Source organism: Zerene cesonia, chromosome 1, assembly GCF_012273895.1.
Source record: "Zerene cesonia ecotype Mississippi chromosome 1, Zerene_cesonia_1.1, whole genome shotgun sequence".
In the NCBI taxonomy this organism is placed as follows: Eukaryota; Metazoa; Arthropoda; class Insecta; order Lepidoptera; family Pieridae; genus Zerene; species Zerene cesonia.
The window spans coordinates 4,791,062-4,808,827 of NC_052102.1; the positions used below are offsets into that span (position 1 = coordinate 4,791,062).

Genomic DNA, 17,766 nt, shown 5'->3' on the forward strand with positions numbered 1-17,766 from the left:
TCGCATCAAACAAAACACAGTACAGAAGGTGAAGGATATGAGTATTTCGGCGAAGACGAATAGGAAGCCATTTGAGCTATCCTTATGCATGGCAGCCTTTCGTATCAAAAATATTAACCCAAGGGATAGGGTTTAACAGATTCCAGTTGAATGCAAGGCTGTCGCATCCGTTTTGAAGATTATCAATGGTAAGAAGCTCCAGCAATGCAAGGTTGGACAACCCTCAATTACCGGGACTTGGGCGCACGCGCCGCGACTCTAGGGACGGCGCACGCGACCAACCCCTTACAATTATGATGTAAAATGTGACTACACGATGCGCTCGTAAATTTGAAATCGATGTTTGGATAAAACTGTATAGAATATATTAGATTAATGAGGATTTCATGTGGTTGTGTAACATTGTATATAGGCATCCATTAATGGATAAAATAATATGTAATTTATTATTTATAAATTTTACTTGTTTATTCAAATTAAAGTTGTTTTGATCCATATAAACTTTTACAAATATTTTGCTATGAACAGTCATTTTTAAAACTACCACTGATTTGGTATGTACCGAAAAAAATACCGAAAAGAATCGCTGGTATCAAAAAATTCGATAGTTACTCTTTTTAAAGATATGAGATTTAAGTGTTTAGCACAATTTAGTAACATAACAGGGATATCTATTGTAAAAACAAATAAGTACTTTGACCCATAAAGACCGTTAAAATAGTTTCAAACTTTATAAAGGGGAAAAGTTAAGTTAGCATACTAATACAACTTTACCACGACTATTTATAATCATGTGTATCACCTACATATGATTCTTATACATAAATATATATTCTTGTACATAAATAAAAAAAATCCTAACGATTCTTATACATAAATATATATTCTTGTGTATAAATTAAAAAATATACTAACTATGTATTGTAACGCAAATAAAAAAATACCCGCACTGACTCCCTAGACTACTTATTATAAATAGCACGCACTGCTCTTTTTTTGCAAAAGAAATAATATAGTATTAATATACGCTGCACCACCCATAATTAAATACCATATAATTATACAATGGAAGTAATTATGGTAAACAATTTTGGCTGTATCCGAATCTGTAACATACCTAATCCTCCTAATAGCAAAGGTAGCAGAGCTGAGCCTCGCCGCAGTAGCTATACGTCTACCCTATTCATTTTTGCATCCAGTGTTATCCCTAGAAATACAGTGGACTGCGCCGGACAGCTGTACACCATCCAGGTCCTAAGATAACATTTAGACAATCAAAGGCCCGTGTGGTTCGCCTAATGGTAAGCGATCACCGCCGCCCATGAATACTTGCAGAGGTAGAGCCTCTGCAAATCGGTTGCCCGCTTTAAAGGAGTAAAGGATTAGGAAGGGATTGAAAACGGAATTAAAAGAATGGACGGGAAAGAGTGAGGAAAAAGATACGAGCCTACGGTTCCCTCACTCATCGAACCAAATACATTAAAATGCTATTATTCACGCCAATCTTTTGTGGAGGTGCGTTTCCTTCCCCAGCGCGAGCTGGCCCAATTTGTACCGAAGCGTGCTCGACTCCCATATCTGAATAGTACTTTTTACTAGGCCTGGCTTCGCCCGTGTGCATAGTTATATAGCACTAAGGAATCAAGTACATATCCAACGGGGAAATTGTAGAAAACGCCCCAAGAGTTCCTAAGATTATCACGTTCAAATAAACATGTTTCATATATTAGTAAATATATTATTTTGTTTTAAATAGATACATTTATATAATTCATTGTATCTTGTAAAATATATATATTTTTTTATTAATTTATAATAATTTTCCCTACTCGCATACTTACGGCTCATCCACAACTTTCGTTACACATTAAAGGTAGGTAGGTACCAAAATGTAACAATCTGTGACAAGAAGGTGGGAGAGGTCAAAAAACCTTAAAAACGTGTGACGTAATTCATGGATAGCCCCTTATTAAAATTTGTAAAACAAAGTTCTTCGAGACGTGAGTCAGTCTTTCATTTAGCGATACACTCATAAACCACTAAATGCAACGAATTTCAGTTTAGAAATTAAAAACTTTTTAACGGATTTTAAACGCGATTTATTCATTATATTATTAACCCGATGTTTCGAACACTTTACAGCGAGCGTGGTCACGGGGAGACAGAGGTTAATAATATAATGAATAAATCGCGTTTAAAATCCGTTAAAAAGTTTTTAATTTCTAAATGTATAATACTCGCGTAAAATCAAACACAAGAATTTCAGTTTGTTTGCCTACACCAATGAATAATGTGTTTTTTAGTTTTATAGCATTGAAGTGCTTTATAAACGAGAAATTTTGAAATATTAATGTGGTTGTCATGGAAGGTTTTAGAACCTATATAATTTGTTAAGCTTTTAATGTATAATTTTGAATATTATTTAAACGACTTTGGTTTGTATTGGTGTGTGGGAGCTATAAATAAAATGATGTACGGCGGAATAGTGTATCTTGTATAGGCTGTGCCGGTTAACGGACACACACACACACAAATACATACTGTATGGGTCATCCCTGAAAATTATGAATACGGCATTAACTCAAAATCAATAGATAATTCTACAAAAACAAATCACTATTAAATTACTATGTTGTATGAAGAATAATTTGGCAAAAAATCATTAAAAGAAATGCTTAGAGGTATCTAATAGTATTTTTTTGCAATCGTCAATCAAACTTGCCGTATTATACTTTCAACTATAAATTGGAAATCCAGAAGCACATCATACATTTTATACTACGTAAACCCCTTAAAGGTAACGTTCTAATCCTTATCATTTTAAATAATTTCGTGCTTAGGTACTCATTATTTTAAATGAAAATTCAAAGGATAGTAATTATATTTCAATTATTTTTATTCATTACCTGGCAACACGCCCATATATACCGCATAACAAGTATGATCCAAATCGCTCAATAAAATCTTTTAAACGATTTAGAATTATTCAACTCTCAATTGTTTTATTGGTTTCATCTGTCAAAATAATACATATAAGAAAACTCTACATTGACATTTTCAATACTGGCTTGAGGAGGATGGAATTAGTTACTTATCATGTCGACATGTACATATTATTTACAAGAATTACTACCATGTCCATAAAGATAGAGGAATGTAAACATAACACATGTTTTTATTTTAGAATTTTTTCATTATCCATAATCTATTTCATATAAAAAATTATAAAAGACGTAAAAATATGTCTCAGTCTCAGCTTAGTGAATCCAAGCAAACCCCCTAAATTCTCAGAAAGTAATCAAACAAATAGTTTAGCATAAAAATTGCTATTATCTTAACTGTAGTTCAACGATAAGATAATAGCGATTTCTATATTACTTCGTTACCTGACAATTTCGCTTTGAATCATAAAATTGTAAGTTGTATCCAAATTATTCATTTTAATACGCATAATGCGTAACCCAAACTGCATATCCATAGGTAAAAGAATTCTGCCTTTATCCAGTTTAGTGTTTGGGGTACAAATGACGTAAAGCTAAGGGTAGAGAGACGGTAAAGTATGTGATTTATGAGGTCATAAAGTTGCACACGCGGCTGCCCTCGCGTTCACTTGTATAATTCATTGTAGCACGCAGGTCACGCTTGACCAAGGCCTAGACTGGATTGATTTAGAGATTTATGCTCAATATTTATGACCAGGTTTTGTAAGAAATGTTGTATGTTTCGCAAATACATACAATTTTGATGTTTGCGCTGCCCAGTGGACGTGTTAATGGTTTATTGTAAATCTTACTTCAGAATATTATTTGTTTCACCATATATAGCTTTGGAACATCTAAGAATAATAAACACAGTGTGAATAAATGTAATGCAACAATCGATAATATTTGTAAAGTTAAGTTTATAAAAGAATAGTCACATTTTTTAACCCTGCGGAGCATGGACATGTTTGTCATGCATATAAAATTAATAAAATATGCTTCATTATTTACTAAATAAATTTTTATTTAGTTTTATCAATTATCATATATCAGTCCCAGAAAAGGAAACCAATATAAGAATATATGAACGTCTCAGCATTTCTATAAGAAAAATCATAGTGTCTTACAATGAAACCGTATTGCCCAGAACGAGTTAATTGGAAATGTATGATCAGAAAAATACGAGAGATCTGGATTCGCCTACAAAGCACTTCAAGTGCTGAACGTTGGAATGTTACTCGCGCGGAAATGCGAATTTTCTTTAATCGATCGGTGGGTGGTTCTGGGTGTTTGGATTGGCCGTTGGGCGTGGTGCTCGTTATCATTAGAGGCGCCTTAGCCAATGGAATCGCGGCGCTGATAAGAGGGTTGGGGTTGCGAGGAAGGGTGGCGTCAGTGCGTCGGACGCAGTAGTCGAGGGCGGTCGCGGAGCATGCTGGCTCCCATGATGTACCCGGGCACGGAGGAAGAGCTCGACATGCGAGTACCGCCGATACAGCTCGAACATCTGCCTGAAGTGTTTTTATGTATGTAGATCACGTTGTGAGTGTGCTGTGTGAACACTTTTGTGAGTGAATTTGAAACAAGTTTATGTGCTTTATCATAGATTAATCGTCGTTTTGTTAGTTCGATAATCGATATGTTGTGATACGTAACTGTATTGAAATATGAACAACTGATTGCAATGGTAGAGCCGGTAGCAATTCACGTTTAAAATGATGATCCTGCTGATTCTATCAATTAACTATACCTTCAGATATTAATATATTAAATAAAATAATATCAAACCTATGTTTACAAAACAAAACAGCTTTCTATTTACGTAAGTAGCTCATAGACAATGGATAAATTCAATAGATGAGTTCATAAAGGTTACTGGGTGTGCCTGCATATATATATTTATGTAGCTACAAAATTTACAAATAAATACATATCCACCGACGAAATTATGCACTTACTATTAAAATCGTGGCACAGCTTTGTTAAATTTATTATTTAAAATCTAGCTACTTTGGGGATACCTATTTTTTATTTTACTTACTTAACAAAAGGCTCGTCTAGCTTGACATGAGCCTTATAGAGATATGTCTAACGGATTAATATGTAGGTAATTATTAGACAAATAATTTGTTGTAAACTTACGGCTTGCCTGTAAAACAATTTAAAATATCACAAAAATGTATAATAACACAAAGATTCATGTGGTCATTCTTGTTAATTTAAACAAGTGAGTGACACGTGACGTTTGAGCCAAGCACCGATATAGAGTAAAAAAGAAGATATGTAAAACGTATATAGTATACCTATACTTTCTTCTAATAAAAAAACTAATTATACATGAAACTAACTCACCTGGTAACTGCTGTCCTGAATTACTCTTATCATGTAGGGGTATGAAAATAGATGTTGGCCGATTCTCAGACCTACCCGATGCGCACGTAAAATTTAATGAGAATCGATCCAGGCGTTTCGGAGGAGATGATATCTGACTTGGCTACTTAGAATAGAAAACTATTAATAACAGATAGGGTTACAATATTCTCTTCTAACTTACTTGAAAAGACTATTATGCGACTGGATAGACTAGGCTTTCAAATGAATTTGTTTTTTGTGTAATTGTTGGCAATGGAGCTGGTGGGTCGCCTGATAGTAAAGTCGATTGCAGACCTTATACATCTACAAATTTATTGCCGACTTAAAATTGGTAACGGATTAAGAAAGGATTAAAGGAAAGGACTGGGAAGAGGTTATAGGTCTCCGGATTGGATGGATTCATGTAGTGCATTATATAGATTGTAATATATCAGCTGGATTTATTGACACTTATTAAAAAATTATCTTCATTTCTAATATTAAGGCTTTTTTTTTTCAAAACAATATTCAGTTTTTAATTATCTAATCAGTTCTGATCTAAGGTAGAAATAACTGATTTCCACAATTATAAAAAATATCAATATATTTTATACCGGCCTTTACAAAATTAAATAAAAAATCGCTTCGTTTTAGGTTCTACATTTACTAATAGATATATTCACAATATACCTACTTACATCGGTACGTCATATGTTTAAATTTTTATGAATATTTTATGAAGCTAAATTACTACTCACAAATTTATAATATGAACAACTATTTGGAGCATGTTGTTTTTTATTTTTCAATTTAAATATGAAAATAATTGTATATAGAAAATAAAATATTATTACCCGTAGGTACAAGCTATATACTTGCGTAATAACACTATGAAATATGTGAATTTTTATGTTTAAGATAGACGCAACCTTAATCTATAGGTACATTTACATATAATGAGACAGTAACCAGAATATTGCTGATTTGTTTCATTTTTCTTTGTACTAAAAACATGTTTATCCACGCTTTTCCATACATGTTAAAGCGGGAGATAAAATAATAAATTCGTAAATACTTAATTAAATAAATGAGGGGGCATTTGATGGCTCTTTAAAAACGAAATAGAGATGTCTTAGTTGGATTTTTCCTAAAAAAAATGGTTGACAAGAAATATCCATCTAAAGTAAATAAAGTTATACTACCACTTCTGCAAAATACACGAAATTTTGTAGTCCACATGAGCGAAGCCGCGAGCGGAAAGTTAGTATGTATTAAATTATGTGTAAAATTATATTTTAATGTTAATTCATATTGAAAGGAATAATTTAAGAAAGCGTAGTACCTACCTATTGAAGCTCAAAAAAACAATTTAAATTTATTGTTGATAAGAAAAAATATAAACGTCATGTAAAGAACATATTTCTTAGTAATATTATAAATATGCGACAAAGTGTGTTAGTCGTTGCCCGCAGCTATGCTCGTATATATATTGTGAAATTTATGTTTCGGAATGATTAAAATCACAATAGTTTTTTCCATGGGACCACTGTAGCAAATAATTCTTTTGTACAAAAAGGTCACCGACTACCCTGACCTTGGGTTGCCCTTAAAACCTTCTCTTTAATATATTTACTCATCATCAGCCCATACATGTTCCCACTGCTTAGTCTCAGGTTGCTTATGTGGGTTCAGGCCCTAATCCAACAGGTTAGCCAAGTGCAAGTTAGCAGATATCACATGTCGTCGAATTTCTAATTCTTGGACATGCCGTTTCCGGTTGCCCGGTTTAGACCAGTGGCGATGTTATCCACTTGGGCAGATATATAGAAAAATCTATTTATATCGTGCACGCTCGACTTGTATATTGTAAGTCCGAGGTCCACACCTCTGAGCTACCACTGCTCATATGTACTATTTTTTGTAATTAGTTTTGATTTCAAAATACTTTATAGAAAAGATAATTATGTCTTACATGCTCATCTAGTATCAAGTCACTAAATTACAATATTTTTGTTTCTGTTTTTGTTTTTAGGCGTCTATTAATAATTTACCGTATTACTTTCAAGATATGAAATAGTTTTTGCTTATGATATTTCATTCAATTTTAATGTAGATTGACATGATTTAAATGATGTCGTATAAAAAAAATATCGTTTTTACGAAGAAGTGTTCGCAAACTAGTCTTTTGGGTATCTGGCAGAATAATCAGCGTTATGGACTTACTTTGCAACCTAATGCTGTGCCAGGACCTTATTACTGTTTCAATGCACACACAGTAAATGAAGTGTTACTATTTTCCTCTTTTTTGCATGTTCTTTTGAGTGCTAAACTTAGCTGAGAATGTAGTAAATATACAGCTATACACCGAGATACAGCTAGGTTAGTCCATTTGAACTACTATCATAGTATGTCATATGAAAATATTTTATGAATTAGAGCAGCATTTATTGGTAAATAATTGTATTACAAAAAAAAGTTATAGGTGCGATACCACCAGCTCCATTGCCGACTATGACATAAAAAAAAAAAAAAAAAATATATATATATATATCCTGTCGCCTGATGGTAAGCGCTACCACCGCCCATGAACATTTGGAGAGTCGTAAGGTCAATTGCAGACCTTTCGCCTCTACAAATGGATTGCCGACTTTAAAGAAGGCATTAGGACAGGATTGATGAGAGGAATAAAGGAAAGGACTAGGAAGGGTAAGGAAAAGGATATGGGCCTCCGGCTCCCCCACTCACCGTACGAAACACAATAGCAAGCTATTATTTCACGCCGGTTTTCTGTGGGGGTGTGGTACTTCCCCGGTGCGAGCTGGCCCAATTCCTGCCGAAGCGTGCTCGACTCCCACAATAATATATACACGTTAAACAGAAACAGTGAAAACTTACACACGAAATGAAGAATAAAAATTGAATCGTGTGAATTCTGGATATAATATTCAGCTATCAACCATCATCATGCATCATGATCATGCATAGTCTAGTGATGCTAAATTTTAAATACACATTATAGATAGAGCGACAGATATTGCGTGATACTTCAGAGAGTATACTATAGTGCTCATTCCAGAATAAATGGAAAATTGAAATTCGTGTGTTGACTAGAGTTTAAATAAATTATTCTATCATTAGTTGCAACTTTCTCCTTTTACACTGTATTATAACATTTTAGGAAAATCTTGTTTTATTCACTAACAACTATTATCAAATCTACATATATATCTTTACCATACCTAAATATGAATTTCTTAAATACAAACCTCAATGTATAAAGGATAAATAAGATATGTACTTCCAAAAATAAAGTAGCGGAATATTCTAATTACATATTTATTGTAACCCCAAAGAATAAACCAATAGTATTATATTTTATCTGTGACAAGGCACGAAAGTAACATATTTAAAATTACGTTGTCAACAGCCAGTATTCCAAAATGCGGCGGCTGCCACGAGATGATCGTAGATCGATATGTACTGAAGGTGTCAGACCGGACATGGCACGCTGGGTGTCTCCGCTGTGTTGAATGCAGAGCGATGTTATCCGGGAAATGCTTCGCAAGAAACAACCAACTATACTGCACTGAAGACTTTTTCAAGTAAGCCTCTGTATATTATAATATTACTAGTGTTGATAATACACGGAGTCTTTAATTTTCGTTTTTAAAATTAAAATTTATTAATATATTCGTACAGTAACTTTTTGTTTATGTAGAGGAATCTTTTTATTTATTAAAACCATTAAAAGCAACTTCAATTCTCTATTAATGCATTAATTTTTCTACAAAATGCTTTTTTAATGTCATTTCAAAACTTGGTATATAGGATGAAGATGCGTTTTTGTGTATTTGTAATGCTTACTGTCATACAAAAGATTTGCGTAATTATTGTAGTATATTATTTTTTAAAAACACGAAAAATATTGTTGAATATTAAGGTATTTACTACCTTTTCACGTTTAAACGATTTATCCAATCTACCTAAATCAAATGTTGATACAGAAATAGATGATTTTACTCTGGAGTTGCGACTGAGACATCTTCTCATCATACTAATAGAGTCCCTGGCTGAGGATGATTTTAATACAATAACTTGGAAAATTTTCTAAATGTATTGTTTACTATTTTTAATGCGTTTCACGTTGATAATGTTGTTTTGATTGCGGCTGTTGTCCCAGGCGGTTTGGCACAAAATGCGCAGGCTGCGGCCAAGGCATCCCACCAACGCAGGTGGTGCGGCGGGCACAGTCCCACGTGTACCACCTGCGGTGCTTCGCGTGTGCAGCCTGCGCGAGGACGCTCAACACTGGAGACGAATTCTATTTGATGGAAGACGGGAAGCTCGTGTGCAAGCCGGACTACGAAGCCGCCAGGGCTAAAGGTTTGTTGTGATGTTATTGCACTAAAACTTTTCAGATATGTATACATCCTTGTATGTATAGTGTTTCGATGTACATCGTAGCATGGAATCTCTGGTTAGGTATAAGAAAACTAACTTTTATCTAGTCTCTTTTATATGAAACAGACATTCGACAAACGGCATACCCATTTATTCAAAACAATTTTAATGAGACCCTGTACTTTCATCTAAGTTATGTGCAGTTTCGTATGCTACTTTAGTTGAGGATTTAAATTAATAGGGTGACTGTACAATAGGTGAAGGTTCCCTAGACGGTGATGCAGCTAGCAAGCGACCAAGGACGACGATAACAGCAAAGCAGTTAGAAACCCTTAAAAGCGCGTACAGCAGCAGTCCCAAACCGGCCAGACACGTGAGGGAACAACTCGCACAAGATACGGGGCTGGATATGAGAGTAGTGCAAGTCTGGTTTCAAAATAGGTAGGTGCCTACAACTTCATGCTTGGAAATGAAAATAATTGAAACTTTTAAATGGTTTGAATTTAGTGTTTATAGGTGTCTCGTAATTTAAAATCCGTATTTAGATTTTTTTCTTAATTTTAAGTTTAAATTTGTTAGTGTTTTGTTATTTTACATTAATATTGCTTTATTTATTTATTTATTTAAACACTTTATTGTGCTGCCAACAAAATACAAAAAACAAAACTTATGCTAAAAAAAAGGAGATACAGCACAGAAGGGGGCCTTATCACTTATAAGTGATCTCTACCAGGCAACCAACTTAAATATAGATAGAAACTTAATTTAAAAGGAGGTAGGTAAAAAGTAAAGCATATATAACAAATAAAATTCTAAAAATTTACATACAACATACACATATATAAAATAAATATACATACAACATATACATATATAAAATAAATATACATACACATATACACTGTATAAATAATAATATCTTATAATACATAAACCTACGTAGTGTGTTGAAAAAAAATGGAAGGGAGAATAATAATCATGAAATAGAAAATAAAAAAAAAAGAAAAAACTATACCGAGTCAAAAGCAAGATCTAAATAATGACATCGTACAAGGCTTTTAAACCTAGATAGAGTTTATGTGATATCTAAGCCTATGGTCGTATTTTAAAAACATTTATGTTTAAACATCACGACGCAAAAATGGTCTTGTAAAATGTATGGGTATATAAATACTAAGACTACGTCAAAGAAGCTTAAAATCAATTAACGAGTAAATGTTTAGTGTTACATCATTGATTTTTTGTGACAAATCGATTTCTATTATAAATAATCGATTTATATACATGAACAACTCTTTTTAGGCATAGCTACACTTTTTCATTTAGCGTTTATGTTTTTAAATGCTCAACGGCTTAACAAGACGAAACAAAGATTAAAATTAATGACTGGTTGGTCGAAGTAAGCTTACATATGTAGTCCGATAAAACAATAAATGATATCACTGTGTAATGAAGTCAACTGTGACCATTACAACAAAGACGAATTGAATTAAATGTTTTGGTAGATAATATGCACCGTGAACTACAACAGAGTCACAGATTCAATGTTAAATAGCTATTATATCCAGTAGCGACCTTGGTGTATAAAAGAATGTCCCTGGCTATTTTATACTTGTATCGGTCAACTGCTAACAATCAATAGCTATAAACAAATATATTCAAATAATCATAACGTGATATTATGTTCTTTCATTTGTGCATATCTTATTTTTATCGGCAATAAAAAAGAAGGCATTTCAGTGGAACATATCGTAAATCTAAGGGCAATTAAAATGTATTTATTGTTATAGACTATAGTAATAAATTAGACGTGCAATAGTAACAGTGTACAGTTCTGCACGGTATGTTTTTTCGTGCGCGACTGCCTTCAGTCACGGCAGCCGTCACGCCCTGCGCTTTGGCCTCGCCTCGTAAAACTGCACCCGTTATCACAATGGCGACTACTTTATCATTTACCTAACTCTACTCAGGTCTATAAACCAGATTAAATACAAAGTTGTGATTCAATTATTTTTACTAATCGATACAATCCAATAAACTTTTAATGGTGTTAATTGATTTTTAATATTAAGTAATGGTTGTTAGCTATATAAAACGTGGCTAATAAGCCAAGAATAAGGAAATTGCTAAAGATTTATATGTAAACACGCAATTGACCAACAACAATGTAATAATACAAGTCAGACATCAATTGATCGAAGCCACAAGACGTCAATTAATATCCAGTCATACAAATAGTGTATCGAAGTTATTACTTTAACGATGACATGAAGTAGGTAATACAGGGCGTTGTTCCAATAATCCAGTACGATTATATCGCAGCACGTCCCCATGGACTGGGTGGAGGCACTTTAATTAAACGAGCTCTTTGTTAAAAGCTCGCCACGACGAGCGGCTCCCCGCTACGTAATAACGCACGCAAAACGTACGACCAGAATAGGGTCGTACCTACTGTTTATATTACTCGTTTACATGGCTTTTATTTTCCGTAATTGAAAGTAATCAGACTGTGTTGAGTATCTGCAAATAAGAGTATATAAACATGTCATTTTTGTACTTGAAGAGGTTCAAAATACTTATATACTACTAGAGTTTCAAAATACCACAAGGCAGTTTTGTATATTATACAAATGTTTGTATTACATTTATATAAGCCATTTGTTTGCCAGGAAAAAACTTTAGAATTTGATTTAATAATTTAATTATAACTAGTTATGACGCCATATTGGTTAACTATGTAAAGTATAGAATTTGTTATATTTCATTTTATCTTTGCCCATATTATACTCTCTAAGCCTAAAAATTTACGAATAATTCGATTTCGATTTATAGAAGAGCAAAAGAGAAGAGATTAAAGAAAGATGCTGGTCGTACACGATGGTCACAATACTTCAGATCTATGAAAGGTTCGGGCGGCAGTTCTCCCAGACACGATCGTTTACTCGATAAAGATGAATTGAAAATTGACTTGGATTCATTTAGTCATCATGGTCAGTATTTGTTAGACTTTATTCTTGTAAATCTTTAATCTCTTAATTCCATAACATAATATTCTCATGTAATATGTACGTATTTTAACCGCATTTTCTAAAACAGAACTGAGCAACGACAGCTATAGCACGGCAGCGATGGGGGGTGAGGAGGGCTCGCCCGCGGGCGGCGTGGGAGGGGGCGCGAGATTCGGGGCAACTCCGCCGTACCTGCGCGCGCACTCGCCCCCCCACGCGCATTACCATTACCCCCCTGACCACCTCGTCTACACCAATATCGGTATGCACTCTTGTTTACTTTGTGTAATTATTTTAATGTGTTATTATTTGGACGATTGTTTACAGAATGAATTAATGAACTACTACGTACTTATCGTATTAGGGAATTTTCAAAGTCGTTTCCTAGTTTTGTCCTAAAATTAAAATTTTTATGATATAGTGCATTAACCTAATGTACTTTATCTTATATTAATTAAATTCAAGGATATATAATATATACTAATGGCATAGTAACTTGATTGTGTTTTAATAGTACACTAAGCATTCAATTATATCTATATCCCACTATGATTATAATTCTGAAAGTGTGTTTGTTTCTTTGTTTATTCTTCTCTCATGTCGCATCGGAGTAATTTAATGAAGATTTTATCCTGGCGATAGTTGAGTAACATAGGCTAACTTTTACCACGGTGAAACATTGTATTCTTATGGGAATTACCTTTTACTACGGGGGCAAATCCTACGGAAAGCTAATTACATAGATAGAAGATTTATTTATTAGGGTATTGGACTGAAATAAATGATTATAACACAGCAAATTAATTAAAGAAACCTTGTATCAATATTACATTAACGAAGGTTATAATTTTTATGGTTTTAGCAGACTTCAGTCAGAAAGTCTTTCACAGAATTTGTCTAATTTATTATTGTAGGTGCTCAATTTTATGTAATTGAAGTTGTTTCTGGTTTGCATATTTATTTAATTAGTATGTAGTGCTACTTATCCTTTTATTAAAACTAAATTAAATCGATTAAAAGTATCCCAAACCATAAAAAATAAAAAATAAACCATTGGCTAGTAATTGTCTAGAGCCATAAACCTAAACTACATAAGAATCTATCGTCTTAGGTCAAGCTATGGGCGGTGGCATTGGCGCTGGAGCTGGAGGGGCATCAGACATGAGCAGTTCATCATCACCAGCGGCCGGGGGCTATCCGGACTTTCCTCCATCCCCCGACTCTTGGCTCGGAGAACCCCACCATTACTCGCCGCGAGGCTACCCCTAGCGGCGGCCACCGCCGGCGCATGCGCACCTCGCGCCCCCGCCGCTCCCCACGCCCTGCCCACCGCAAACTATAGCCCTACAACCACTTGAACTCGTTGTTAAGCGTGAACTGTGACTTATAAACTCCGAATAGTAAAATCCATTAATCAATTAATCAATTTGTTTTTCAGAGTTAATCCTACATTGATGAACATTCCAACCACCATTCCATTTACATATTCACATTAAAATAACAACTTAAATTCAAACATTGTAATATTAAATGGAAAAGAACTTAAATCGAAACAGATATAGGTACTTTATGAATGTAAATAGTACTCTGTACGATAGCCAATTGTTAATCATACACTAACTATAGTTTTACAGTTAATTCAAGGTTTTGTGTAAATAGTTAAGTAAAAATATAAAGTTTTTATCACAATGTTTTAATTTACTTAGGGTAAAAATCTGTTGTCACGTTTTATGATCAGTAAAGATAAATAAAAAATTTGGTACAAATTACTACCAATACCTTATTTGCATCATTGACATTATAAACTAGATATTATTATACATATTAAGTTAGAGTATTTAATGGTACTTCGATTGTAATGTAAATGTTTACAATTGTATCACATGTCACAATTATTGTAAATAGAAAAATGTAATTAAAAAAAATCTAAGACTAGCTCACTATTGTAAGTCCATAGATTTAACGTTTTGTGCAAAGAATCTAGTCGAGAGATATATCATTTATGTTATATTAATGTATATGTAAATAATAAACCATATTGTGCTAAATTAAGGCAAGTTTTATTTACAGGGAAAACTAAATATGTACATTTTTTATAGCTCTGTGGTGGCTACTCCCCAATATTGCTGCATTCGTCCCTCTAAATCTAAAGAATCCTGAGATTGGGCAGATTTCTCTTGTATCACAGCAAAATCATATTCTAAGTGATATGGCATAAGCCGTTGAAGCGAACCAAAATAAGCAGCATTAGGTCCACAGTTTGGCATTCGACCAGATCCGAAACGAAATTCTGGTTTCAAAGCAGCGCCAAAAGATCTTGCACTGCCGAAGTGTTTCGATAGGAATGGAAGTTTTGATTGCTTCCCAGCTACGTGGAGTTGAGGACTACTCCCTGATAATCCTTTTATGGTTTTAAGACTGCTGGTATCAGATTTAATTCCTTTAGATAGATTGTCTAATTCCTTATCAAATAACATTTGCGTGTTTTGTTCGAGCATATATTCCCAACATTTAAATTGCTCCTCAGAGTTGGGAATGTCCTCATGCTTCCTATTTTCTTCTTTATCTTCCTCTACTCGAACGCGAATAGCTCTAGCAACACCACCCCGAGGTTTTCTGTCTATAGCTTTGGCGTGTGATCTTACGCTCGCATAATGTTGTTGACTTATTGCTTCGCTAAGGGGCCTATCACTCTGTCCACTAGGGGATGAGCGGTCACTATTGGATTTAGGTGGAGATATAGAATGGCAGCACGGTTCTAAACGAGAACAACAGCAATCTGAGCGACACACAGGTTTTGTAGTGTTGATTGTCTGACGCAATTCTCTCATAAGCAAATCAACGTCCGAGCGCACAGTGTCGAATCGAACGATAACTACAGATATGCAATCTTCAGTGCCATAACTTTGGGCTAAATCTTGTAGTCGTTTTGCTGCCAAAACAGGATTACGTTCAGCCCTTACTTCATTGATTGCAGCATCGACTGTAACAGCACTCCAAAACTTACCATTGGCTAGTATAAGGAATTCGTCGTCCTCTTTAATCACAGTTTGTATAACATCTGGGTCTGGAACTGAGTTAGGATAACGCGTAGAATAGCCGAGTCTTTTATTATTTTCTGACCCTAACGATAAAGGTCCGGTTCTTCGGCTTAAAACAGCTTTCGTGTCCCCAACGTTTGCCAATTTCATATTATAAGTTCTTGCGGTATGTCCAAATGCATTGTCAGGCGAATTTATTGGTGTTAGATGACACATAATGAGACAAGCACCTTTTCTTTGCCCTTTTTCCTTTAATTCCCTATGAGCAGATAGGACAACGTATTTCATGTATTCATTTACAGTTTCTTTAATAGATTTTTCCTCTAAAAGTAAACCAGGTAAACAAGTCTGTAATATTTTGGTTACTTCTGTATCGTTTTCACCATCTATCACTGCAAATAATCCTTCTTTATTACAATATGATGGAAGCCTGATTTGTGCACATGATAACTGAAGAGATTTATTTGGACATTCTGAGAATCCCGTGACCCAAGGGGTTGTGCCATTTAGTTCTTCATGATAAACACTTTTTTGAGACCACGCTGTGGTATTTCGCCCTGTAACATCCACTAAACTTAACGGACGTTGGGATTTATAAGCATTAAACTGTGATGCATCCACTTGAAGTTTCTTATTACAAGAAATATCCAGGAATTTTAGCTGTTTCGGTGCCAACAGTCTTAAATCAATACTATCTAATTCGTTGTGTGCGAAATCTAAAACTTTTACGGAAGCGCTGCAGGCAAACATAGGTACTGAACGTAATCTATTAGAATGTGCCCGCACAACCCTTATGCTGTTAAGTTGAGGTAAACTATCCGGGAGTTTTGTTAGAGAATTACCAGAAATAACCAATTCTTCCATTTCTGGCCAGAAGTTGAAAAAACTTTCAGGCAAACTCGTTAGGCAATTGTATGCCATATGTAATATTTTTAATCCTCTAAATGTGATTATAACATCAATTGCATCGTCATTTAAACAATTTGCAGTTAGATACAACCTCTCTAGACAATGTGACGACACACCTCTAAGTCGTGGCAGTCTACTCAATCTATTATTAGATAGATTTAGTACTGCTAATCGATCACATACTGAAAAAAAATTCTCTGGAAGCGCTTGTATACAATTATCATGTAAAAGTAGCTCTTTTAAAGGTGATCTTAACCTGGGCATCGAAGGTATCGTTGATATTTTATTATGCGCTAAATGCAAATGGCTAAGACTCGATAGTTCACTACAGAATAGATGTTCAGGAAGTGAGGAGAGACGATTGTTGCTCGCGTACAGTTTTGTCAAATCCGAACAACCACTGAGCCATTGTGGTAATGAGGTTAATCTGTTGTGAGATAAATCAATTTCTACTAAGTTTATCGGTGGGACCGCTGTTGTCAAACTCTCCAGTTCTGTAAAAAAAAAACAAAATGGTGCATAATTTATATAAATACCAGCAATGATATTACGTATGTACTTTTTACAGTGCTCACTCTTACAACTTACTAGCTGTTCCCGCGACTTTGTTCGCGTTTGTCAATAAATACTTACATTGACTTTCACCCCTCCCCCTCAGAAACCGTATCGATTTCCGGGATGAAAAGTAAATAAGATCCTTCCTGGAAGTAGTGCTATAACCATACCAAGTTTCATCAAAATCCGTTCAGTGGTTTTGCTCGATTCTCATTCGAGATACAGACAGGCAGACAGACAACAATTTTTTAATTTGCTTTTTATACTTCAGTATCGACAGTAAAACGCCAGACAAAAAAATCTTAATATCTTCAATGTACAGAATTTGACCCCGACCATTTTAATTATAGTATAGATAGATAAGATATATATACTAGTATGATAAAAAAATCAATAACATTGAATTAATCTTTATATACTAGAATAGATATTGACGTATATACGGTATATACTTAGTCTGGCCATAAATACTGTTACACTTAATTATAAAAAAATATTACATTTGAATTTCGAATCTGT

General features: G+C 34.2%; 2 protein-coding genes across 4 annotated transcripts in view; one reads left to right on the forward strand and one right to left on the reverse strand.

The window, feature by feature from the left end:
* The window catches only part of LOC119828365 (LIM/homeobox protein Lhx3), a 34,451-nt gene extending 19,673 nt beyond the window's left edge, over window positions 1–14,778 (forward strand). The window contains exons 1-7 of one of the 2 annotated variants that reach the window (XM_038350505.1): window positions 4,418–4,548; window positions 8,761–8,935; window positions 9,514–9,716; window positions 9,992–10,175; window positions 12,567–12,724; window positions 12,831–13,004; window positions 13,854–14,778. In XM_038350505.1, coding sequence (XP_038206433.1) covers window positions 4,506–4,548; window positions 8,761–8,935; window positions 9,514–9,716; window positions 9,992–10,175; window positions 12,567–12,724; window positions 12,831–13,004; window positions 13,854–14,011 — 1,095 coding nt within the window. In that variant the 5' untranslated portion in view covers window positions 4,418–4,505 and the 3' untranslated portion in view covers window positions 14,012–14,778. Of the gene's footprint in view, window positions 1–4,417; window positions 4,549–8,760; window positions 8,936–9,513; window positions 9,717–9,991; window positions 10,176–12,566; window positions 12,725–12,830; window positions 13,005–13,853 lie in introns of those variants that run through there. The other variant, XM_038350504.1, reaches the window with a different exon arrangement.
* A 2-nt stretch (window positions 14,779–14,780) lies between these two features.
* LOC119828354 (protein phosphatase PHLPP-like protein) overlaps window positions 14,781–17,766 on the reverse strand; it is a 13,784-nt gene continuing 10,798 nt past the window's right edge. For both annotated transcript variants that reach the window (XM_038350485.1, XM_038350494.1), the window contains one exon: window positions 14,781–17,186. In XM_038350485.1, coding sequence (XP_038206413.1) covers window positions 14,836–17,186 — 2,351 coding nt within the window. In that variant the 3' untranslated portion in view covers window positions 14,781–14,835. The remainder of the gene's footprint in view (window positions 17,187–17,766) is intronic.